Source organism: Boeremia exigua (genome assembly GCF_020726555.1).
Source record: "Boeremia exigua strain MPI-SDFR-AT-0100 chromosome Unknown C7974scaffold_3, whole genome shotgun sequence".
Taxonomy (NCBI): Eukaryota; Fungi; Ascomycota; class Dothideomycetes; order Pleosporales; family Didymellaceae; genus Boeremia; species Boeremia exigua.
In genome coordinates, this window is record NW_025763520.1 from 2,435,541 (window position 1) to 2,450,084 (window position 14,544).

Here is a 14,544-nt window from a genome sequence, read left to right on the forward strand (position 1 = left end):
GCATGCTGCAAGTGCGCTCTGCACACGCCTGCATCCATCTTGTATCACGCCGGCTGCATCGCGGCAGCCATCTGGTGTGCATCCGCAAGCTTGCGCGTTCCACGGTGCAATTGGGACATCTGCGACGCTGCACACAGCCACATCTGCGCTGTGTCCGTCTCCCTGAGCAGCGCGCAGCTAGGCACAAGCGCATTTGGGCCTTCCCGAAACAGAGGCAGCTAATTGCGATCCGGCGCAGCGTCCCGCTTCTCGACACTGGAATCTGGCTAGCCATGCCGCCTAAACAGCCGTGCTGCCAGCGCGCGCCTTGGCCGCGAGTCCTGAAAAGATGCCCTCTGCGCGCTCCCAGAGTGAACACGTTTGTCGCAGCCCGTCTCAATCATTGGCTCTCCCCCGGCCCTCATTGGTACACTGGTAGCGTGCGTGCCTCAGCAACCTCAGCTTGCCCAAATCAGGCAGCCCTTTGGATCAGCGGAGCTCGGATCGCCTCTCTCCTCGCGCCGCGCTCCACTTTGCTTGCAACACCTCCTCTTTCGCCCGGCCTCCGCTCACCGCGCGCGCGCAACCCCGTTTTTCGCACTTTTCACTGGCTCTGCCTGCGCCATACATCATCACTCGCGCTGTCCCACCGCCTGTTGCAGCACTGTGGACCCGCGCATCACCCGCCGAGCGTGCATAGGGACCATTGAACAAACCAAGAAACCCGTCTTGCCGGCACCCGCGACACTAGCCTCCTCGCCCTCGCACTCTCTTCTGTGCGATTGTTGCCGTCGCCGCTTATTACTGTTCTTTGCCGGGCTTGCGTGCCTGCAATTGTCAATATGTCGTCGGCAAACAACACTGCTGCCAGTACGTTCATCTCCCTTGTCTCTCCTTCGGCAGCGCCGACCCAGTCGTCGGCAGCTCCTGCCTCTCCCTCGTCTCCTGGCTCGCCCTCTGTTGTTGCATCGTCCCAGCCTGTAACACCGTCCGCAGCACCAACGTCGGCCGCTCCAGCGCCCTCGTCTGCTGCGCCGGAGCCGTCTACACCCTCTGTTGCGCAGTCCTCGCCGGCCCCTAACACACCCTCCTCAGCAGCGCCGCCTGAGTCGTCCGCAGCGCCTCCGAGCTCAGCACCGCCTGCGTCCTCGGCGCCGCCAGAGACCTCAGCACCGCCGGCAACCTCAGCTCCTCCTGCCTCTTCGGCGCCGCCGGCATCGTCTGCTCCTCCAGCCTCGACACCAACACCAGCACCAGCCCCATCGTCGGCCGCACCTGCCCCATCCCCGTCGAGCGCTGCCCCTGCTACCACGAGTGCGCCACCGCCTCAGACTTCGACCGTCACTGCTCCGTCTGCGCCACCCTCGACTACTGAGATTGCGACATCTATCGTTACCGTGACCCCTTCTGCATCCCGCGAAGGCGAGACCCCCACTCCCATCGTCGTCACATCCATCGTAACGAAGGAGGGACCCGCCGCTACTGGAACTACCGGCGGTCTAGCATCCACCGCTACCACTCTTACCAGCTCGAGCACCGACACTGCCGGACCTCAGAGGGCAGATGGCGTTGCACAGAGCGGCCTCAGCAGCGGCGGCAAGATCGCAATTGCTGTCGTCGTTCCCGTTGTTGTTGTTGCACTGCTGCTTGTAGCTGGTATCATGCTATGGAGGAAACGCAAGGCTCGTCAGAACAACGAGGAGGAGCGAAGGAAGGAGGTCGAGGAGTATGGCTTCAACCCCAACAACGACCCCACTCTTCCTGCAGTTGGTATGGGATCTGAGATGGCCGAGGACTCGAGCGGCTACCGCGGTTGGGGTAACACCGCGACCAGCTCAAACCGCAAGGCCTCTACTACCCTCACCAGCGGCATGACCTTCTCCGACAGCAACAGCAACCCTGGCGGCTACAACACACCGCACTCGCCCACTGGTGGAGCCTACTCCGAAGGCTCGAACGACCCCTTGATGAACGGACGTCGCGAGACCATGGACTCTGATGGCCTCGGCGCGCTTGGTGCCGGTGCCATTGGTGGCGCTGCGCCGAACTCGACACAGAACCAGGCCGGCGTACAACGTGGGGTCTCTAACGCGTCATCGTCCTACTCTGCCGCTGGCCGATCCGATGCCTCGGGTGAATACCCTGGCATGGCCATGGGTAACCCGAACGAGTACTACGACAACCAGGGCTACTACCAACAAGGCCCGTACGGTCAGAGCGACCCCTATGGTGCTGGTCAGCAGCCCGTCATCCGGGACGTCTCAGCGCGGCGGAACACGAGGATCGAGAACCCCTCGGTCTTCCCACAACAAGGAAACTCTGGCATCGCACAGAACTTCTAAGCTCGCATCACCACCGCTTTGTACAGTTTCCCGTGTTTGCTCTTTGATTTTCACCATATATCCAAACGGCGGCGTTTTGGAGTCTCTGATCTTTCCATTCATTGCATCGCGTCGCATCTCCTCCAGCTGCAGGAACGAGTCGGGTGAGGACATGCACACCCCACCTCAGCTCTTGGATCGTCCCGTGTACGACACTGCTGTGCTACAACCATCAAACCTACGTCAGCAGGAGTACAAAGCTTATATACTTCAAACCTTATCGTCACGCTTTGCGCCATCTGTCCACACTCGCTGCGCTCGAGCTTGCACCCGTGAGACGTTGGACACGCTGGCTGCAAAGCCTCGGTTCGCTTCTGAAAGAGCTGCTTGGAGATGCGTATCACGCACTTACTACTTGTAATTATCGACATTCTTATGCATCGCCTTGGCGTTGGTTTTGCTTCAAGCGACTATCTTTACCGTCCCAACCTCACCATCACTACATCTCATCTACCCATTCTCCATCGCTCCCATATCATGGAGCCATGTTCTCCCTCCCATCCATGTAGGCGATACGTCGCGAGATTAAGAAACGCAGCAACGGCTGGTAGGATATTTACACAACACCTACAAGCGCAGTTAGATTAGCAGATAGACTGAAAAGCATTCCACACAAGTATCCTCATCCACTTCTCAACATCGCCGCGAACATCACCCTGCTCTCGTCATTCAGCCTCTCATCGACACCCCACGTCGGCTACACGCACACAACCCGCCACGCAGCACTGCACAACCGATCCTCGAGATCGTCCCGCCTCCCCTGGCCGATCTCCAAATACGCTTTATCAGCGCCGTCTCGGCTCCGTCTCATGCAGCCGTTCGTGTTGGTGAGTGACGGCGGCCAATGGCGGCTTGGCGCATGTCACGGTGGGTATCCCGGGTTTTTAATAGCTAGGTTCTAATTATCCGAAAATATTGTACCGTGGGTCTTTGGGTTGGGTGGCGACCGCGTTGAGAATTTGTTGTGGCCAAGTTGGGTGGTAGGGCTGCAGAACGAGGCATTGTTGGTCGTGTGGGTGTGGGGCTATGATGTTGTGGCGCGCGAGTGGAGGTGTAAGGCTCAGGGAGGGGAGGGCGTGTTCTGCTGCGTCGGGACTGGAGGCGAGGCGAGTGGAGTAGAGCGTTCATATATGGGGCGTGCGAATGCACTATGGTCGATCGCGTTCGGTTGCGTCGCGAGAACTCAAGGGTTGAGGGCGAGGTGGTATGCCCCAGCGTTACGCGTCCGCCAGTCCGATATCATGACTCTCACGGCTGGTGCGTGCGGTGGGGTTGCTGGCTGCCTTGGTGCGTCTGTATTGCTGCGCTGCGCTGCTGGGCGTGGGTGAGTCGTGGCGATGTGATGTCCAGATACAAGCAAGACTCTCTGATGTATTGCGATCATGAAGTCCATGCATCATCACGGCAGGTAGTGGTCAGCGAAGGTACAGTTCTGTAAAGTACAGTACTCAGAAGATTAATTTCTTCAAGGAAGGCATCCCACCAAACAGCTAGCAAGGACAGGAAGACAGTGTGCAATACCTTCTCATGTGTCTCGTAGTGAAGACCGCAGGTTTGGGAGATACGTGTAGTCTGTTGCTCAAGTTCTCCACGAATCAACGAGCTTTGTAAAAAGTCCAAGTTCCATAAGTCACAGGCCGGCGTGGCATACATCCAGCAAGCCAGAAGCTCGAGGAGGGCGTTGTACATGTTCTGGATTGGCTAAGCTCTCAATGAAACCCCGCGAGCCATCAGTCGGAGGAACCTCCCCCATGCAGGTAGGACACTCATTTCTGCTTCTCGTCTGCTATGACTCTCAGCTTGTGTGAAACGACTCTTCGGGCCTACTTACCTCCTGGTAGTGCATAGCCAGACTACGCTACGTCGGCGAATGAAACGCTCCCAAACGGAGTCCGCGGCGGCTCAAGAGACGGGCGTCTACGATTTTGCTGTCAGGCCCAGCTTGCAAAGCCACCTCCAGGTCAAGCTTGTGATACTTGTTTTTGCGCTTCCGAAATGCTAGAAGGGGTTGTTGGGAGCCTGCTCTGGGGGTACATATACCGTGCCGGATTCCACAGCTGCCGTGGACGTCGTAGCGGGCTCGGCCACGTCTGCGCTGGCAGCAATGGCAGATGGTGCAGTATCAGCCATGTCTAGGGACTCCAGCTCCGCTCTGGCGTCCTCGATGAAGTCCTCATCATTGCTGACAGGAACATCCTCGTCTTCGTCCACCTCTTCGTCCCAGCCTGGCGCATCCGACTCGAGCGCTTCGTCCAAGTCCTCCAGCTCAGCGCGTAAATCGTCCAAGTGCCCGTCGGCAGTTCGGTCTTTGCCCTTGGGATGCCAACGTCGCACTGTTTTGTACAACGCCCAAGCATCCCTGCGGCAGTTGTCTGCTTCTTCCCAGTCACCCAGAATCGATCCAACCAGGATGAGCGTTCTGATGCGGTGATACTCTGGCATAGCGTCCTCTTCCAGAAGGCCTAGGGCTTGCTCCTGGCACTCTTCAAGACGGTCCTCGGCACAGAGTCTGAAGGCTGCGTTCAAGTCGTCGGTGAACTGCTCGTCGATCGCGATGATGCTGGCCGTGGTTGCGGACGCGTGCAGGTATTGGGTGAAAGACACCGTTTAGGATAGGAGGTGGGAGCATGAACAATTCATGAGCAGGACGAGGAGTGGGTAAGTGAAGGTCCGGTGCAGAAGAGAAAGACTTGCAATGTGACGAGGGACCTGCCGTTTGTTTGAAATGGCGCTAACGCTTTGCAGAACATCCTTCACAGTAGAGTCCTCGACAAAAGCCCTTGTAGGGAGTTTCTTGGCAAGATAATGTCTATTCATCCGGAGAACTTCCTGTAAGCACAGGCTAGTACAGACAATTGTCGGCTCATTACAATAAACTGGTTCGTCCGCATTAGAAAGCTCAGTGGTGTGCGAGGATCGTGAACGTGCATGTGAATTCACACTATAAATTACAAACGCCGCGCTATGCTCCAATGTCTGAATACCTCCATGCTCTCGTTAGAAAAACACCCGAAGACAGTCATAATCATGAATCCATCACTCAATCGCCTCTCACATGCGCAGGTGCAGGCGCCGCCGCACCACTACTCTGCATCTCGCTCTCGGGCACGCTCTCCAGCATATCCTGCTCGGGCGCCCTGGCCTCCTGCTTCTTATTAATCCCCCTCGCGCCCGGCGTGAGATACATGCCATCGACGGTCGGCAGCTCCTCGCCCTCTGGCGGGACCCAGTGCTTGCTCTCCCACGGCTTGACGCCGAGCAGGTACATGGTGTCGATCTCCTCGAGACTGCGGCCCTGCGACTCGCACACGAAGAAGTACACGACGAGCGCGCCGGCGAAGCAGCAGCCTGCGAACACGTAGCCGTAGCGGTAGTCGATCGCGGATGTGATGAAGGGCGTGAAGAACGAGAGCAGGAAGTTCCACACCCAGTTCGAGGCTGTCGACAGCGCCATAGCTTTTGCCCGATAGCGCTGAGGGTACATTTCACCAACTACTGCCCAGACGATCGGTCCCCAGGTCGAGGCGAAGGCGGCGATGAAGAGGCAGGCGACCACGATCATCCCGTAACCGACCCCCTGGGACTGATTGCCCTCAGGACCCAGGGCGAAGTGGCCCAGCGAGGCAAAGATTATGAACATGCAGAACATCCATAGGGCGCCGTAGATAAGCGCCGGGCGGCGGCCGTACTTCTCGACAATGTAGAGGCCGGGGAAGGTGCATCCGAAGTTGACAGCGCCGAGGATGATGGACGTAACGTAGGAATTGGACAGGCCGGTGGACGCAAACACCGTGGTGCCGTAGTAGAAGAAGTAGTTTGCGCCCGTCAGCTGCTGCAGCATCTGCAGCGTGATACCCAGCAGCGTGCGGTACGCCATGCGCGGGCCCGTGAAGACCTCGTACCACGGGTGGCTGCCGCCGCCGGCCCGCTCGGCCTCCATCTTCGCCTCGATCTCGCGGATTTCGCGCTGCACCTCGGCATGGTCCTCGTTGACGCCGTACGTGAGCGCGATGGTCTTGCGCGCCTCGGCGATCCGGCCCTTGCGGTACTCCCACCGCGGCGACTCCTGCATGAATACCATGCCGAGGACCATCAAGCCCGACCAGATGAAGCCGATGCCCATGGTCAGCTTCCAGGAGCGTGAGCCCTCGTCGCTCTCGGTGCCGAAGTTGATGCAGTATGCGGTGAAGATGCCGAGGGTGATGAATAGTTGATAACATGACACGAGAGCTCCACGCACGTAGCGCGGAGCAGTCTCGGACTGGTACATGGGCGTGAGAACGGACAGGCCGCCGACTCCCAGACCCGCGACCCATCGGCCAATCGCGACCTGGTACCAGGCAGTGGAGGTCGTGATCTGGACGATGACGCCGACGCAGAAGATGATGTTCCAGAAGACGATTGAGTACTTGCGGCCAAACTTGTCGGAGATGGGCGCAGCGACCAGCGCGCCGACAAGCGTGCCAATGGACAGCAGGGCGACGATGAGCCCAGACCTTACGTTGCTGAACGACGGCGCGCCGTTGGGGTTCTGAGCATCGGGCGCGCTGCGTTGGTCCGAGAACTTCTCGAGGAAGTCGGACATCTCGAGGAAGCCGGAGATCTGGCCAGTGTCGTATCCGAAGACTGTACCATCGTTAGCGACAGTGAGACATGCGTGTGGGGGTGCGTACTGAAGCCGCCCATGGACACAATGCATGCCATAGCAATGATCCGGGGCCTGAATATATCCTTCGCGCCGCCCGCCAGCATCTGGGGCTTCTTCTCTACATCCCTCATCGACGACTCATTCGAGTGCCGTTCATCTCGCATTTTATGCGCGTCGAGCGCAGCGTGTTCCGTCGCAGCAGCCATGATGCACAGAAGATGATCTCGTGAACTGGAGTGAAGACATTCCCCCCGGGGCCTGCACACTACCTATATACCCCTTCCCGGCCAGCACCACCCCCGACCACGCTACTCCAGACCCCAATCGTCACCCATCACGCCTCGGCTGCCCTGCCTCCACGCGCACGCACCCGACGTCATCCCGCGACAACGTCAAGACGTCAGCCCTACAAGCAGGCTAAGCTTGCAGCCAAAGGCTTGTCTCGACTCCACCCAAGCGCTCGCATCCCGTTGGTGCGCGGCCTGACGCAGGTTCCACATGCGGCTCTGCCGGGGGCTCTGCCGGGCTAGCGGCGACGTCACAGACTCTCCATTGTCGCTGGGTTTGGGCGGGGTGCGGAGACAGCGATGCGAGATGTGGGCGGGTGAGGTGTGTGGTGCAAGTGGTGCTCGGCGGGCGGTGCAGCGAGATTCACACCTGGACATCGACATGGTTTGCACGTCGCTAAGTGCGCTGTCTACACATCTACTCTCCCGGGTACAGTACTCCAGCCAGACCGCAACCCTGCGTCTCCGCCACCCCGCAGCCCACAACCACACCCTACCTACCGTGTACCACTCTGCTTTGAAAGCGTGCCTCGTACGAACCCCTCCACCCCCCTCGCCCCCACCCCCAAAACCCAGACGCCCACGTGAAGCACAGAATTCCGCGCGCGCGTGCTTGCACAGTTGGTACAGCTAGCACTCCCGCCCGGCGTCGGCGGTACTCTAGAATTTTCTGCGGCGGGCTCGGAGCTTCTTCGTGCGTTCCAGGGCGATGACGTCTTGCTCGCCGCAAGGAAACATTTGGGAGCGTGCGTGGATCTTGATTGGAAATGGCGATTGCCACACGAGTACCTAGGGGGTTTATGGCCGGGGTGTACTTAGGTACGTACAATAGCAGGTTTGCAGCTAGGCGTGCTCTCAAGTTTCAGAAAAAATGGCGGATACCTAAGACCCTGAGCGTACCAACTTTACAGAATACGTAACTTGTAGCTATTATTATACCTAGAGTTGGAGTTTAGGTAGACGGTACCTGTATTGTAGGTGAAAAAGTGTTCTATAGGGTTTTTGGGTGTTTTCCATACCTTACTGTCAGGTGGTGTACTTGGCTTGATATCTCGGTTCGCCGTTTATTCTGCAACGTGAGAGGCGTGTCGGGTCATGGATCTCGAAGCGTGGGGTTCAGTGGACGGCTGGACGGCGGCAGAACGACGTACTACCTACGCCCTGTCGCAGTCATTGCAGTTCCTGCGACGCCGTCTATAGCTCTACCCACCCCTCCGAGCGCGGCGCAAGAACCACAAACAAACAAACAAGTAGGTAGATACAGCAGCTTGCACGGAGCATCAGCGCACCCAGACCCGCCCAACCAACCCCTCACGGCTCCAAGCACGCAGGACCAAAAACCCCCGTTGACCCTGTCTACCCGCAAAGCCGCAGCTCCGAGCCGTCACGTAGACACATCAGCAAGTCGGCGGGGAACCGAGGCCTAGGGGCGGAGGGCTGTGGGAGCGATCACCCCAAGCACACGACGCACACGTGCGGTGAGGTTTAGGGCTTCTGGGGAGGGGCAGGGGCTGGGGTTGGATGGCGTGTTGAGGCGCGGGTACAGCATGACACGGTTTACGAAATGGTTCACGGCGGGGGAGAGATGTTGTGGTGTGAAGGTGGTGGTCTGGACGCAGAGTAGAGTAGAGTAGAGAAGACGAGAGAGTCGCCAGCCCTCGATACTCCATGGCGTGCTTTGGAATCCCGATTGCTGGCGTCGTGTCGGAAGTTCTGCGGTGTGCGTGGAGCGTGGATGCCCCGTCGGTGGCGTGGAGTACATGGTAGTGCTGTGCTTTCGGTGTATTAGTATTAGTATCAGCACACACAGCAATCCAAGCACGACACAGCAAATCGCAAAACTGCACATCGGATACCTCGCCATACGATTCCGCTAAATTAACACTACAAAACCGCGGACTTTTAAACTCCCTCTCCATCCGGAGAAACAATGCCCCTGTCCTCGCAATGCATACAAAACCCGCATATCACGCGCTTCCTACCGTCCCCCCAAAACAAGACCTATCCCGCCGCCCCCCGTGCGCCGTTCAGCGAACCGAGATCGAACTTGGGCGGCGCGTGGTGCGGCGCGGGCGGCTTCGCGGGCAGGTGCGCGGGCGTCCCGTACTTGGCGATGCTGCTGGGATTGACGGCGGGCTGGGAGGCGACGCGGTGCATGGGGGCGGCGTGGGACTGCGGGGGGCCGAAGGACGGCGGGCTGGGGGCGGGGGGGCTGATGCGCGGCAGCGGGCCGGAGAGCGAGGGCTGGTGGCCCATGGGGAAGGGGTAGGGCGGCGGGCCCTGCAGCGGGAAGGGCATGTTGCGGCTGCCGGGGATGAAGGCCTGGCTCTGCGGGTTGAACTGCGGGCGGTAGCTGCCGGGGATGGGGTGTTGGTTGCGGTTGGGCTGGCCGTTGTAGGGATTTGGGGGGAACTGGCCGTAGGCGTAGGGTTGGGGCTGGGGCGCGGAGACGGGGCGGTTGTTGGGCGTGGCAAAGGGCTGCTGGTACGGCTGCTGGGGCATTTGCGGCCAGCCCTGGGACGGCATCGGGGGCTGCTGGAACGGCTCCTGGTACGGCGCCATGGGGGTGTTGGCCATCTTGGGCGTGACCTGCGAGGGCATCACCGGACTCTGGAAAGACATGCCGCGCTGGAAGTCGGCGGAGAGATCATACCCAGGCTGCATCTGTCCGAAGTTCTGGTACGACCCGTTCTGCTGGAACTGCTGGCCGCTCCACCCGTACTGAGGCTGGGCGTCGGGGGAGTTTGGGTATGGGCTGCCGTAGGCTGTGGGGGGCGAGGCCGCAGGGTTTCCGCCCGTGTACTGTGCATGCGGCACGCCGCCCGGGTAGCCGTTGTAGTAGACGGCGTTCTCAGGCGTGTACCCAGGCGCCGCGAACTGCTGCGGGTAGTAGACATTGAAATGCGACCGCGCTTGGAAGTCGTCGTCGTCGTAGTTGCGCTGCTTCTTGGCTTTCTTCTTGCCGGACGCGGAGCTCGATCGCGACATGTCGTTCGCCTTCTCTTCTGTGAGTTCAGTGCTCTCAGCAGTGGACTCTTCGCTCTCGGCACCGAAGATGCGCTGGCGGGCCTCCCGGTACCGTGCCTCGCGCTCCTCGCGCGTCAGAGCGGCTTTGTCCTTGCCGTCGTTACTGCCATCACTCCCATCGGCTTCAGAAGCTGTCTTGGACGGGTTCTGCGAGTTGGAGGCTGTGTTGGTGCCCGACTTGGCGTCTTCACGGCGCATGATCTTGCGCGCAGGAAGCTCGACAGGCGGCGTGTCTGCGCCTTTGGTAGCGTCGACCATCTGTGACAGCGGGGGTGGGCTGGAGGTCAGCGGGGTAGGTAATGGCATGTGCATATACTCACATTCGACACAGCGGAGTTCTTGTGATTTTGACGCCAGTCATGGTCGAGTCGACAACATGGCCAAGCATGTAGTAGTCGGCAAGGCGGTGGGCAAGCATCCTGTAGAAGGTGTTGCAGTTGGGCAGCGAATACTCGCTCTCACTGTCGCGGTCAGCCAAGCACGGTGGAAGATTTGGCACACACACCGAGAATCTTTGATGAAATCAATAAAGTCCTGCTCAATCTTGACAACAAACAATCGGTCACGTGGAGACTGCAGCGCCTCGATGAGCTTCTCGTCGGGCGCAGAGGGCACGCCGGCGATCGGGGGCATGACACTCCCGACCGGCTGCGACATGGGCCGGCCGCCGTTGAGGGCCTGGTTAGGGTCGTACAACATGTGCGGGCCGGTGGCGAGATTGGGAAATCGACCTGGGGGGACGCCGCGCTGCGACTGGGGGTTCATGACTGCAATTTCGTGCAGCTGGTCGCGGAAGGCGCGAGCGGCGCCGTTGTCGGAGCCCTGGCGCGAGTCGTTGACGACCGAGTCTGCGGGAGACGTCACATCCTCCTCCTCGACAGCGCGCAGGCTGGCGCTGTCGTCGGGGCGCAGTGACTCTTTCTCATCGAGGGCAAAGGTGGTGGCGGACGCGACGCTTTTCCCGTCGATGCTGGGAGGCTTGCCGGATCCGTCAGACGACGACAGCTGGGTGCTGCTGTCCTCGGCAGCAGACACCTTGGCCAGGGCAATGGAGCGGGGGCGCTCGGGCAGGTCCTGCTTGACGTCGGAAGAGGGGGCGGCCGACTGCTGGGCGGCGGCGGTCCACTGTCCGGTGCGGTCGACGCTGCTCCCAGCGGACCCGTTCAGCTCATTTTTCGTGTCGGGGCGTGCTTGCTCGGCGGCGGGCACAGAGCGGGCAATCTGCGGCTGGCTCAGGATTCGGGGCGTCGCAACAGGCGGCTTCGGCTTGGCGCTGGCGTGCTGGGTGGGGGAGGGTGGTTTGAGAGCAGATGCGGCGACCTCGTGCGGGTTAGCATAATTTATAATTTGCGGGCGGCAGCACGGTGCGCACCTTTGCGAAGGACAGCCTCGCGCGCGCCTGCTCCTGCGGCGAGGGCGCGGCAGACGCCATGTGGGCGGGGGGTGCGAGGGGTGCGGCGGGATAGCGGCGTGTGTCTGCGGTGTGTGCAGCGTGAGTCTGCGGCGTGCGTGTGGGCGGGACTGCAGCGGCGCGTCGACGGAGCTGGTGCGGGCGCAAGAAAAAACGACAGCGGAGGGGCGGCGGTCGGGGCCAAAAGAAGGGAGCTTAACAAGGCGCTTCAGGAAATGGGATGCTCAAGGAAAGTCGCGGTGGGCAGGGCCAGAAAGCTGGACATTGTGGTGTGCCGACATTCGAGGCTGTATGCTGCGCGGTCGGGTCGTGGGCTGCGGTGTGTCGCTGGAGGCGCGGGCGCGGCGCGTAGCGAGAGGAGCCGGCGGCGGCAGGCGGGCGCACACGGCGGCGAGGAATTGGCGGAGCGGCGAGGGCAAGGCAGCGCAGCGCGGGGCAGGGCGTGGGCGGGGTGCTGAGTGCGTGAGCCCGTGGTGGTGCAGCCGTGGGCGTCAGAAAGCCGACGGGTTTCGCCGTGCACGTGACGGGCGATTTTCTGTCACTGACCTCATACCAGCCGCTTGGCGCGACACGACACACGCGACACAGCTTGCAGCGAGGAATTGCTTTACAGGACTGCTATCAGAATCACCATACACTGCCATTCAACCACCACACTGCCACCCGCGCGCCATGTTCCGCCGCCCCGGCACCGGCCCGTCCAAGGCCTCGGCCACGACGCAGTGCCAGAAGTGCCTGCAGCGCGGCCACTACAGCTACGAGTGCAAGGCCAAGGCCCAGGACCGCCCCTACAAGCCGCGCCCGTCGCGCACCCAGCAGCTGCTCAACCCGACGCTCAAGCCCAAGCTCACCACCGACGTGCTGACCGACCTCGTGCGCAAGAAGGGCGTCGCCGACGACATCCTGCGCAAGAAGGACGAGGACCGCGGGCGCGCCGCCGGCCGCAAGCGCAGCAGGAGCCGCAGCCGCTCGTCGCCCGACTCGGTGTCGACCATCTCCACCAACCGCTCGCCGTCGCGCTCGCCGCGCCGTGATGCAAAGGGCAAGCGCCCGGCCGTCGATGCGAAGCGCGCCCGCCGCTCCGTGTCCATGGACTCGCGGTCGTCGTCTGTCTCGCGCCACAGCGCCCGCGAACGCAACACGCGGCCGTCGTCTGTCTCGCGCCACAGCACCCGCAACCGCAACACACGGCGCCGCCTGAGCTCGTTCAGCCCGGAGCAGCGCGGCAGGAGCGCAGGGAGACACGGCCGGCGCGCGGTGAGGCCGATATCGACATCACGTGAGAGGAGCAGGAGTAGGAGTAGGAGCATCAGTAGGAGCATCAGTAGGAGCATGAGCAGGAGTAGAAGCAGGAGCAGGAGCAGGAGCAGGAGTAGAAGCATGAGCCGGAGCATGAGCCGGAGCATCAGCCGGAGCATCAGCCGAAGCAGGAGCAGGAGCATGAGCGCAGACCGCATGGACACAGCAGACGACCGGTCCAAGCGTGCCGTCTCACGGTCGCGGTCGCGGTCGCGGTCGAGGGCACGCTCACCGAGGCCACGATCACCGAGGCCACGATCACCGAGGCCACGATCACCCAGGCCGAGGGCACGCTCGCCAAGGCCGCAGCGCAGCCCAAGTCCGTTCTCGCAGCGCCGCGCTGCACGCCGCTCGCCGAGTCCACGGCGCGAGCGCGATGCCGGGTGGGGACGGGAACCGCGGCAGAAGGGCGAGCGGAGCAGGTTCGGCGATGCGCCTGCAGGCAGAAACGGGCGGGATGGTGCTCCGGCGCGACAGCCACCGCCTGCGCGAGCGCCAGCGCCTGCGCCGAGGGAGCGCAGTCTGAGTCCGTTCAGCAAGCGAGTCGCGCTGACACGGGCAATGAACGGGCAGTGAGGTGGGGTCAGGTTGCAGATGGATGTGGCATTCGAGCCTTTTTTGTATTACTAGCTCAGATACCCAAGAAGCGGCGTGGTATCGTTGTGTCGGTGTAATGACGTCTCAGTGCAATGGCCTCAGTGCAATGACCCTCGCCGTGGTCTCTCAGTCACTCTCAGTCATTCTCATCCATTCTCGCTCCAGCAAGCTCTCTTCAATCTCCCCCCCAGCAATCCCCCATCCCCCTCACCCCTCAACCTCCCCCTCAACCTCCTCCCTCCTCCTCTCCCTCTCCTCCTCAACCTCCCTCTCCCTCACCCCGCCAACCAACTCCCCCCCCTCAATCCCAACCCCCTCAGCCCCCGCCTCCCTCCCCCTCCCAACCCTCTCCCTCACCGCCCTTACCACCGCCCCCTCAAACCCCCTCTCCAACCCGCCTTCCCGAATCCGCGCTTCCAAATCGCGCTTGAGGTCCCAATTCGGCTTCTTGGGCTGCAGTTTGAAAAGATCGAGTGGCGCGTCTGCATCCTCTTGCTTCTGCGCTTGTTGCGTCTGGAGTGCGAGTTGCGCGGCCTGGTATTCGAGGGTTGAGGTTGGGTCCGCGATGGGGGTGTGTTCGAAGCCGAGTTTTAGGGTGCGCGTGCTGGGGTCGAAGTTGCGGCCGGAGAGGTAGGTGCTTGTTACGGGGGGGGAGGCGGGGGCGGTGAGTGTGGTGGTGGAGGGGGAGGTGGTGTCTGCGACGGAGGTGATGTCGGTGGTGTCGGCGTCGGAGGAGGGCTGTTTGCGCTTGAGCGATTTGAGCTGGGCGAGGCGCGCTTTGCGGTCGTTGGAGGCGGCGGAGAGGTGTTCGTGCGTCGACATGGCGGCGGTGTGTTGTGGTGTGGGTGCGAGGTTGGACACGAGTAGAATTGACGTGCCTGCAAGCTTGACCACCGCGGAGCCAAAAGTTCGGAG

General features: G+C 61.3%; 7 protein-coding genes across 7 annotated transcripts; 2 read left to right on the forward strand and 5 right to left on the reverse strand.

The window, feature by feature from the left end:
* Positions 1-1,001: 1,001 nt before the first annotated feature.
* On the forward strand, positions 1,002-2,321 carry C7974DRAFT_287881 (uncharacterized protein; the record flags this gene model as incomplete). Its single annotated transcript, XM_046137631.1, has 1 exon — positions 1,002-2,321. A coding segment is annotated over one exon (1,320 nt), but the record flags the coding sequence as incomplete, so codon positions are not given.
* Positions 2,322-3,614: 1,293 nt separating this feature from the next.
* C7974DRAFT_135510 (uncharacterized protein) lies at positions 3,615-4,226 on the reverse strand. The gene is made up of 2 exons (XM_046135466.1): positions 4,192-4,226; positions 3,615-4,146 (listed from the first exon to the last, which is right to left on the reverse strand). The coding sequence occupies exon 2, from the start codon at positions 4,047-4,049 to the stop codon at positions 3,741-3,743; it is 309 nt and encodes a 102-aa protein (XP_046000640.1). The 5' UTR covers positions 4,050-4,146; positions 4,192-4,226; the 3' UTR covers positions 3,615-3,740.
* C7974DRAFT_135509 (uncharacterized protein) lies at positions 4,227-4,899 on the reverse strand. Its single transcript, XM_046135465.1, has one exon. The coding sequence runs from the start codon at positions 4,800-4,802 to the stop codon at positions 4,359-4,361; it is 444 nt and encodes a 147-aa protein (XP_046000641.1). The 5' UTR covers positions 4,803-4,899; the 3' UTR covers positions 4,227-4,358.
* A 258-nt stretch (positions 4,900-5,157) lies between these two features.
* C7974DRAFT_388890 (uncharacterized protein) lies at positions 5,158-7,238 on the reverse strand. Its single transcript, XM_046141312.1, has 2 exons — positions 7,034-7,238; positions 5,158-6,986 (listed from the first exon to the last, which is right to left on the reverse strand). Exons 1-2 carry the CDS (start codon positions 7,212-7,214, stop codon positions 5,401-5,403), a joined length of 1,767 nt encoding a protein of 588 aa, XP_046000642.1. The 5' UTR covers positions 7,215-7,238; the 3' UTR covers positions 5,158-5,400.
* A 1,905-nt stretch (positions 7,239-9,143) lies between these two features.
* C7974DRAFT_470107 (uncharacterized protein) lies at positions 9,144-12,196 on the reverse strand. Its single transcript, XM_046146445.1, has 4 exons — positions 11,695-12,196; positions 10,828-11,642; positions 10,643-10,783; positions 9,144-10,599 (listed from the first exon to the last, which is right to left on the reverse strand). The coding sequence occupies exons 1-4, from the start codon at positions 11,752-11,754 to the stop codon at positions 9,297-9,299; spliced, it is 2,319 nt and encodes a 772-aa protein (XP_046000643.1). The 5' UTR covers positions 11,755-12,196; the 3' UTR covers positions 9,144-9,296.
* A 113-nt stretch (positions 12,197-12,309) lies between these two features.
* C7974DRAFT_422154 (zinc knuckle-domain-containing protein) lies at positions 12,310-13,854 on the forward strand. The gene is made up of 3 exons (XM_046144321.1): positions 12,310-12,990; positions 13,143-13,454; positions 13,510-13,854. The coding sequence occupies exons 1-3, from the start codon at positions 12,406-12,408 to the stop codon at positions 13,606-13,608; spliced, it is 996 nt and encodes a 331-aa protein (XP_046000644.1). The 5' UTR covers positions 12,310-12,405; the 3' UTR covers positions 13,609-13,854.
* C7974DRAFT_422155 (cwf18 pre-mRNA splicing factor-domain-containing protein) lies at positions 13,837-14,542 on the reverse strand (the record flags this gene model as incomplete). The annotated part of the gene is made up of 1 exon (XM_046144322.1): positions 13,837-14,542. The coding sequence occupies exon 1, from the start codon at positions 14,449-14,451 to the stop codon at positions 13,837-13,839; it is 615 nt and encodes a 204-aa protein (XP_046000645.1). The 5' UTR covers positions 14,452-14,542.
* Positions 14,543-14,544: the final 2 nt, after the last annotated feature.

What these genes read in the sequence shown, in the direction of transcription:
- C7974DRAFT_135510 (XM_046135466.1), bottom strand. Translation starts at nt 4,049, where the DNA reads ATGTACAACGCCCTCCTCGAGCTTCTGGCTTGCTGGATGTATGCCACG.
- C7974DRAFT_135509 (XM_046135465.1), bottom strand. Translation starts at nt 4,802, where the DNA reads ATGCCAGAGTATCACCGCATCAGAACGCTCATCCTGGTTGGATCGATT.
- C7974DRAFT_388890 (XM_046141312.1), bottom strand. Translation starts at nt 7,214, where the DNA reads ATGGCTGCTGCGACGGAACACGCTGCGCTCGACGCGCATAAAATGCGA. An exon ending in TGTGTCCATGGGCGGCTTCA is followed by an intron (nt 6,987 to 7,033) that starts GTACGCACCCCC and finishes ACGATGGTACAG; the next exon opens with TCTTCGGATACGACACTGGC.
- C7974DRAFT_470107 (XM_046146445.1), bottom strand. Translation starts at nt 11,754, where the DNA reads ATGGCGTCTGCCGCGCCCTCGCCGCAGGAGCAGGCGCGCGCGAGGCTG. An exon ending in GATTTCATCAAAGATTCTCG is followed by an intron (nt 10,784 to 10,827) that starts GTGTGTGTGCCA and finishes TGACCGCGACAG; the next exon opens with TGAGAGCGAGTATTCGCTGC. An exon ending in AGAACTCCGCTGTGTCGAAT is followed by an intron (nt 10,600 to 10,642) that starts GTGAGTATATGC and finishes GCTGACCTCCAG; the next exon opens with CCCACCCCCGCTGTCACAGA.
- C7974DRAFT_422154 (XM_046144321.1), top strand. Translation starts at nt 12,406, where the DNA reads ATGTTCCGCCGCCCCGGCACCGGCCCGTCCAAGGCCTCGGCCACGACG. An exon ending in GGAGACACGGCCGGCGCGCG is followed by an intron (nt 12,991 to 13,142) that starts GTGAGGCCGATA and finishes CCGGAGCATCAG; the next exon opens with CCGGAGCATCAGCCGAAGCA. An exon ending in CAGAAGGGCGAGCGGAGCAG is followed by an intron (nt 13,455 to 13,509) that starts GTTCGGCGATGC and finishes CCGGCGCGACAG; the next exon opens with CCACCGCCTGCGCGAGCGCC.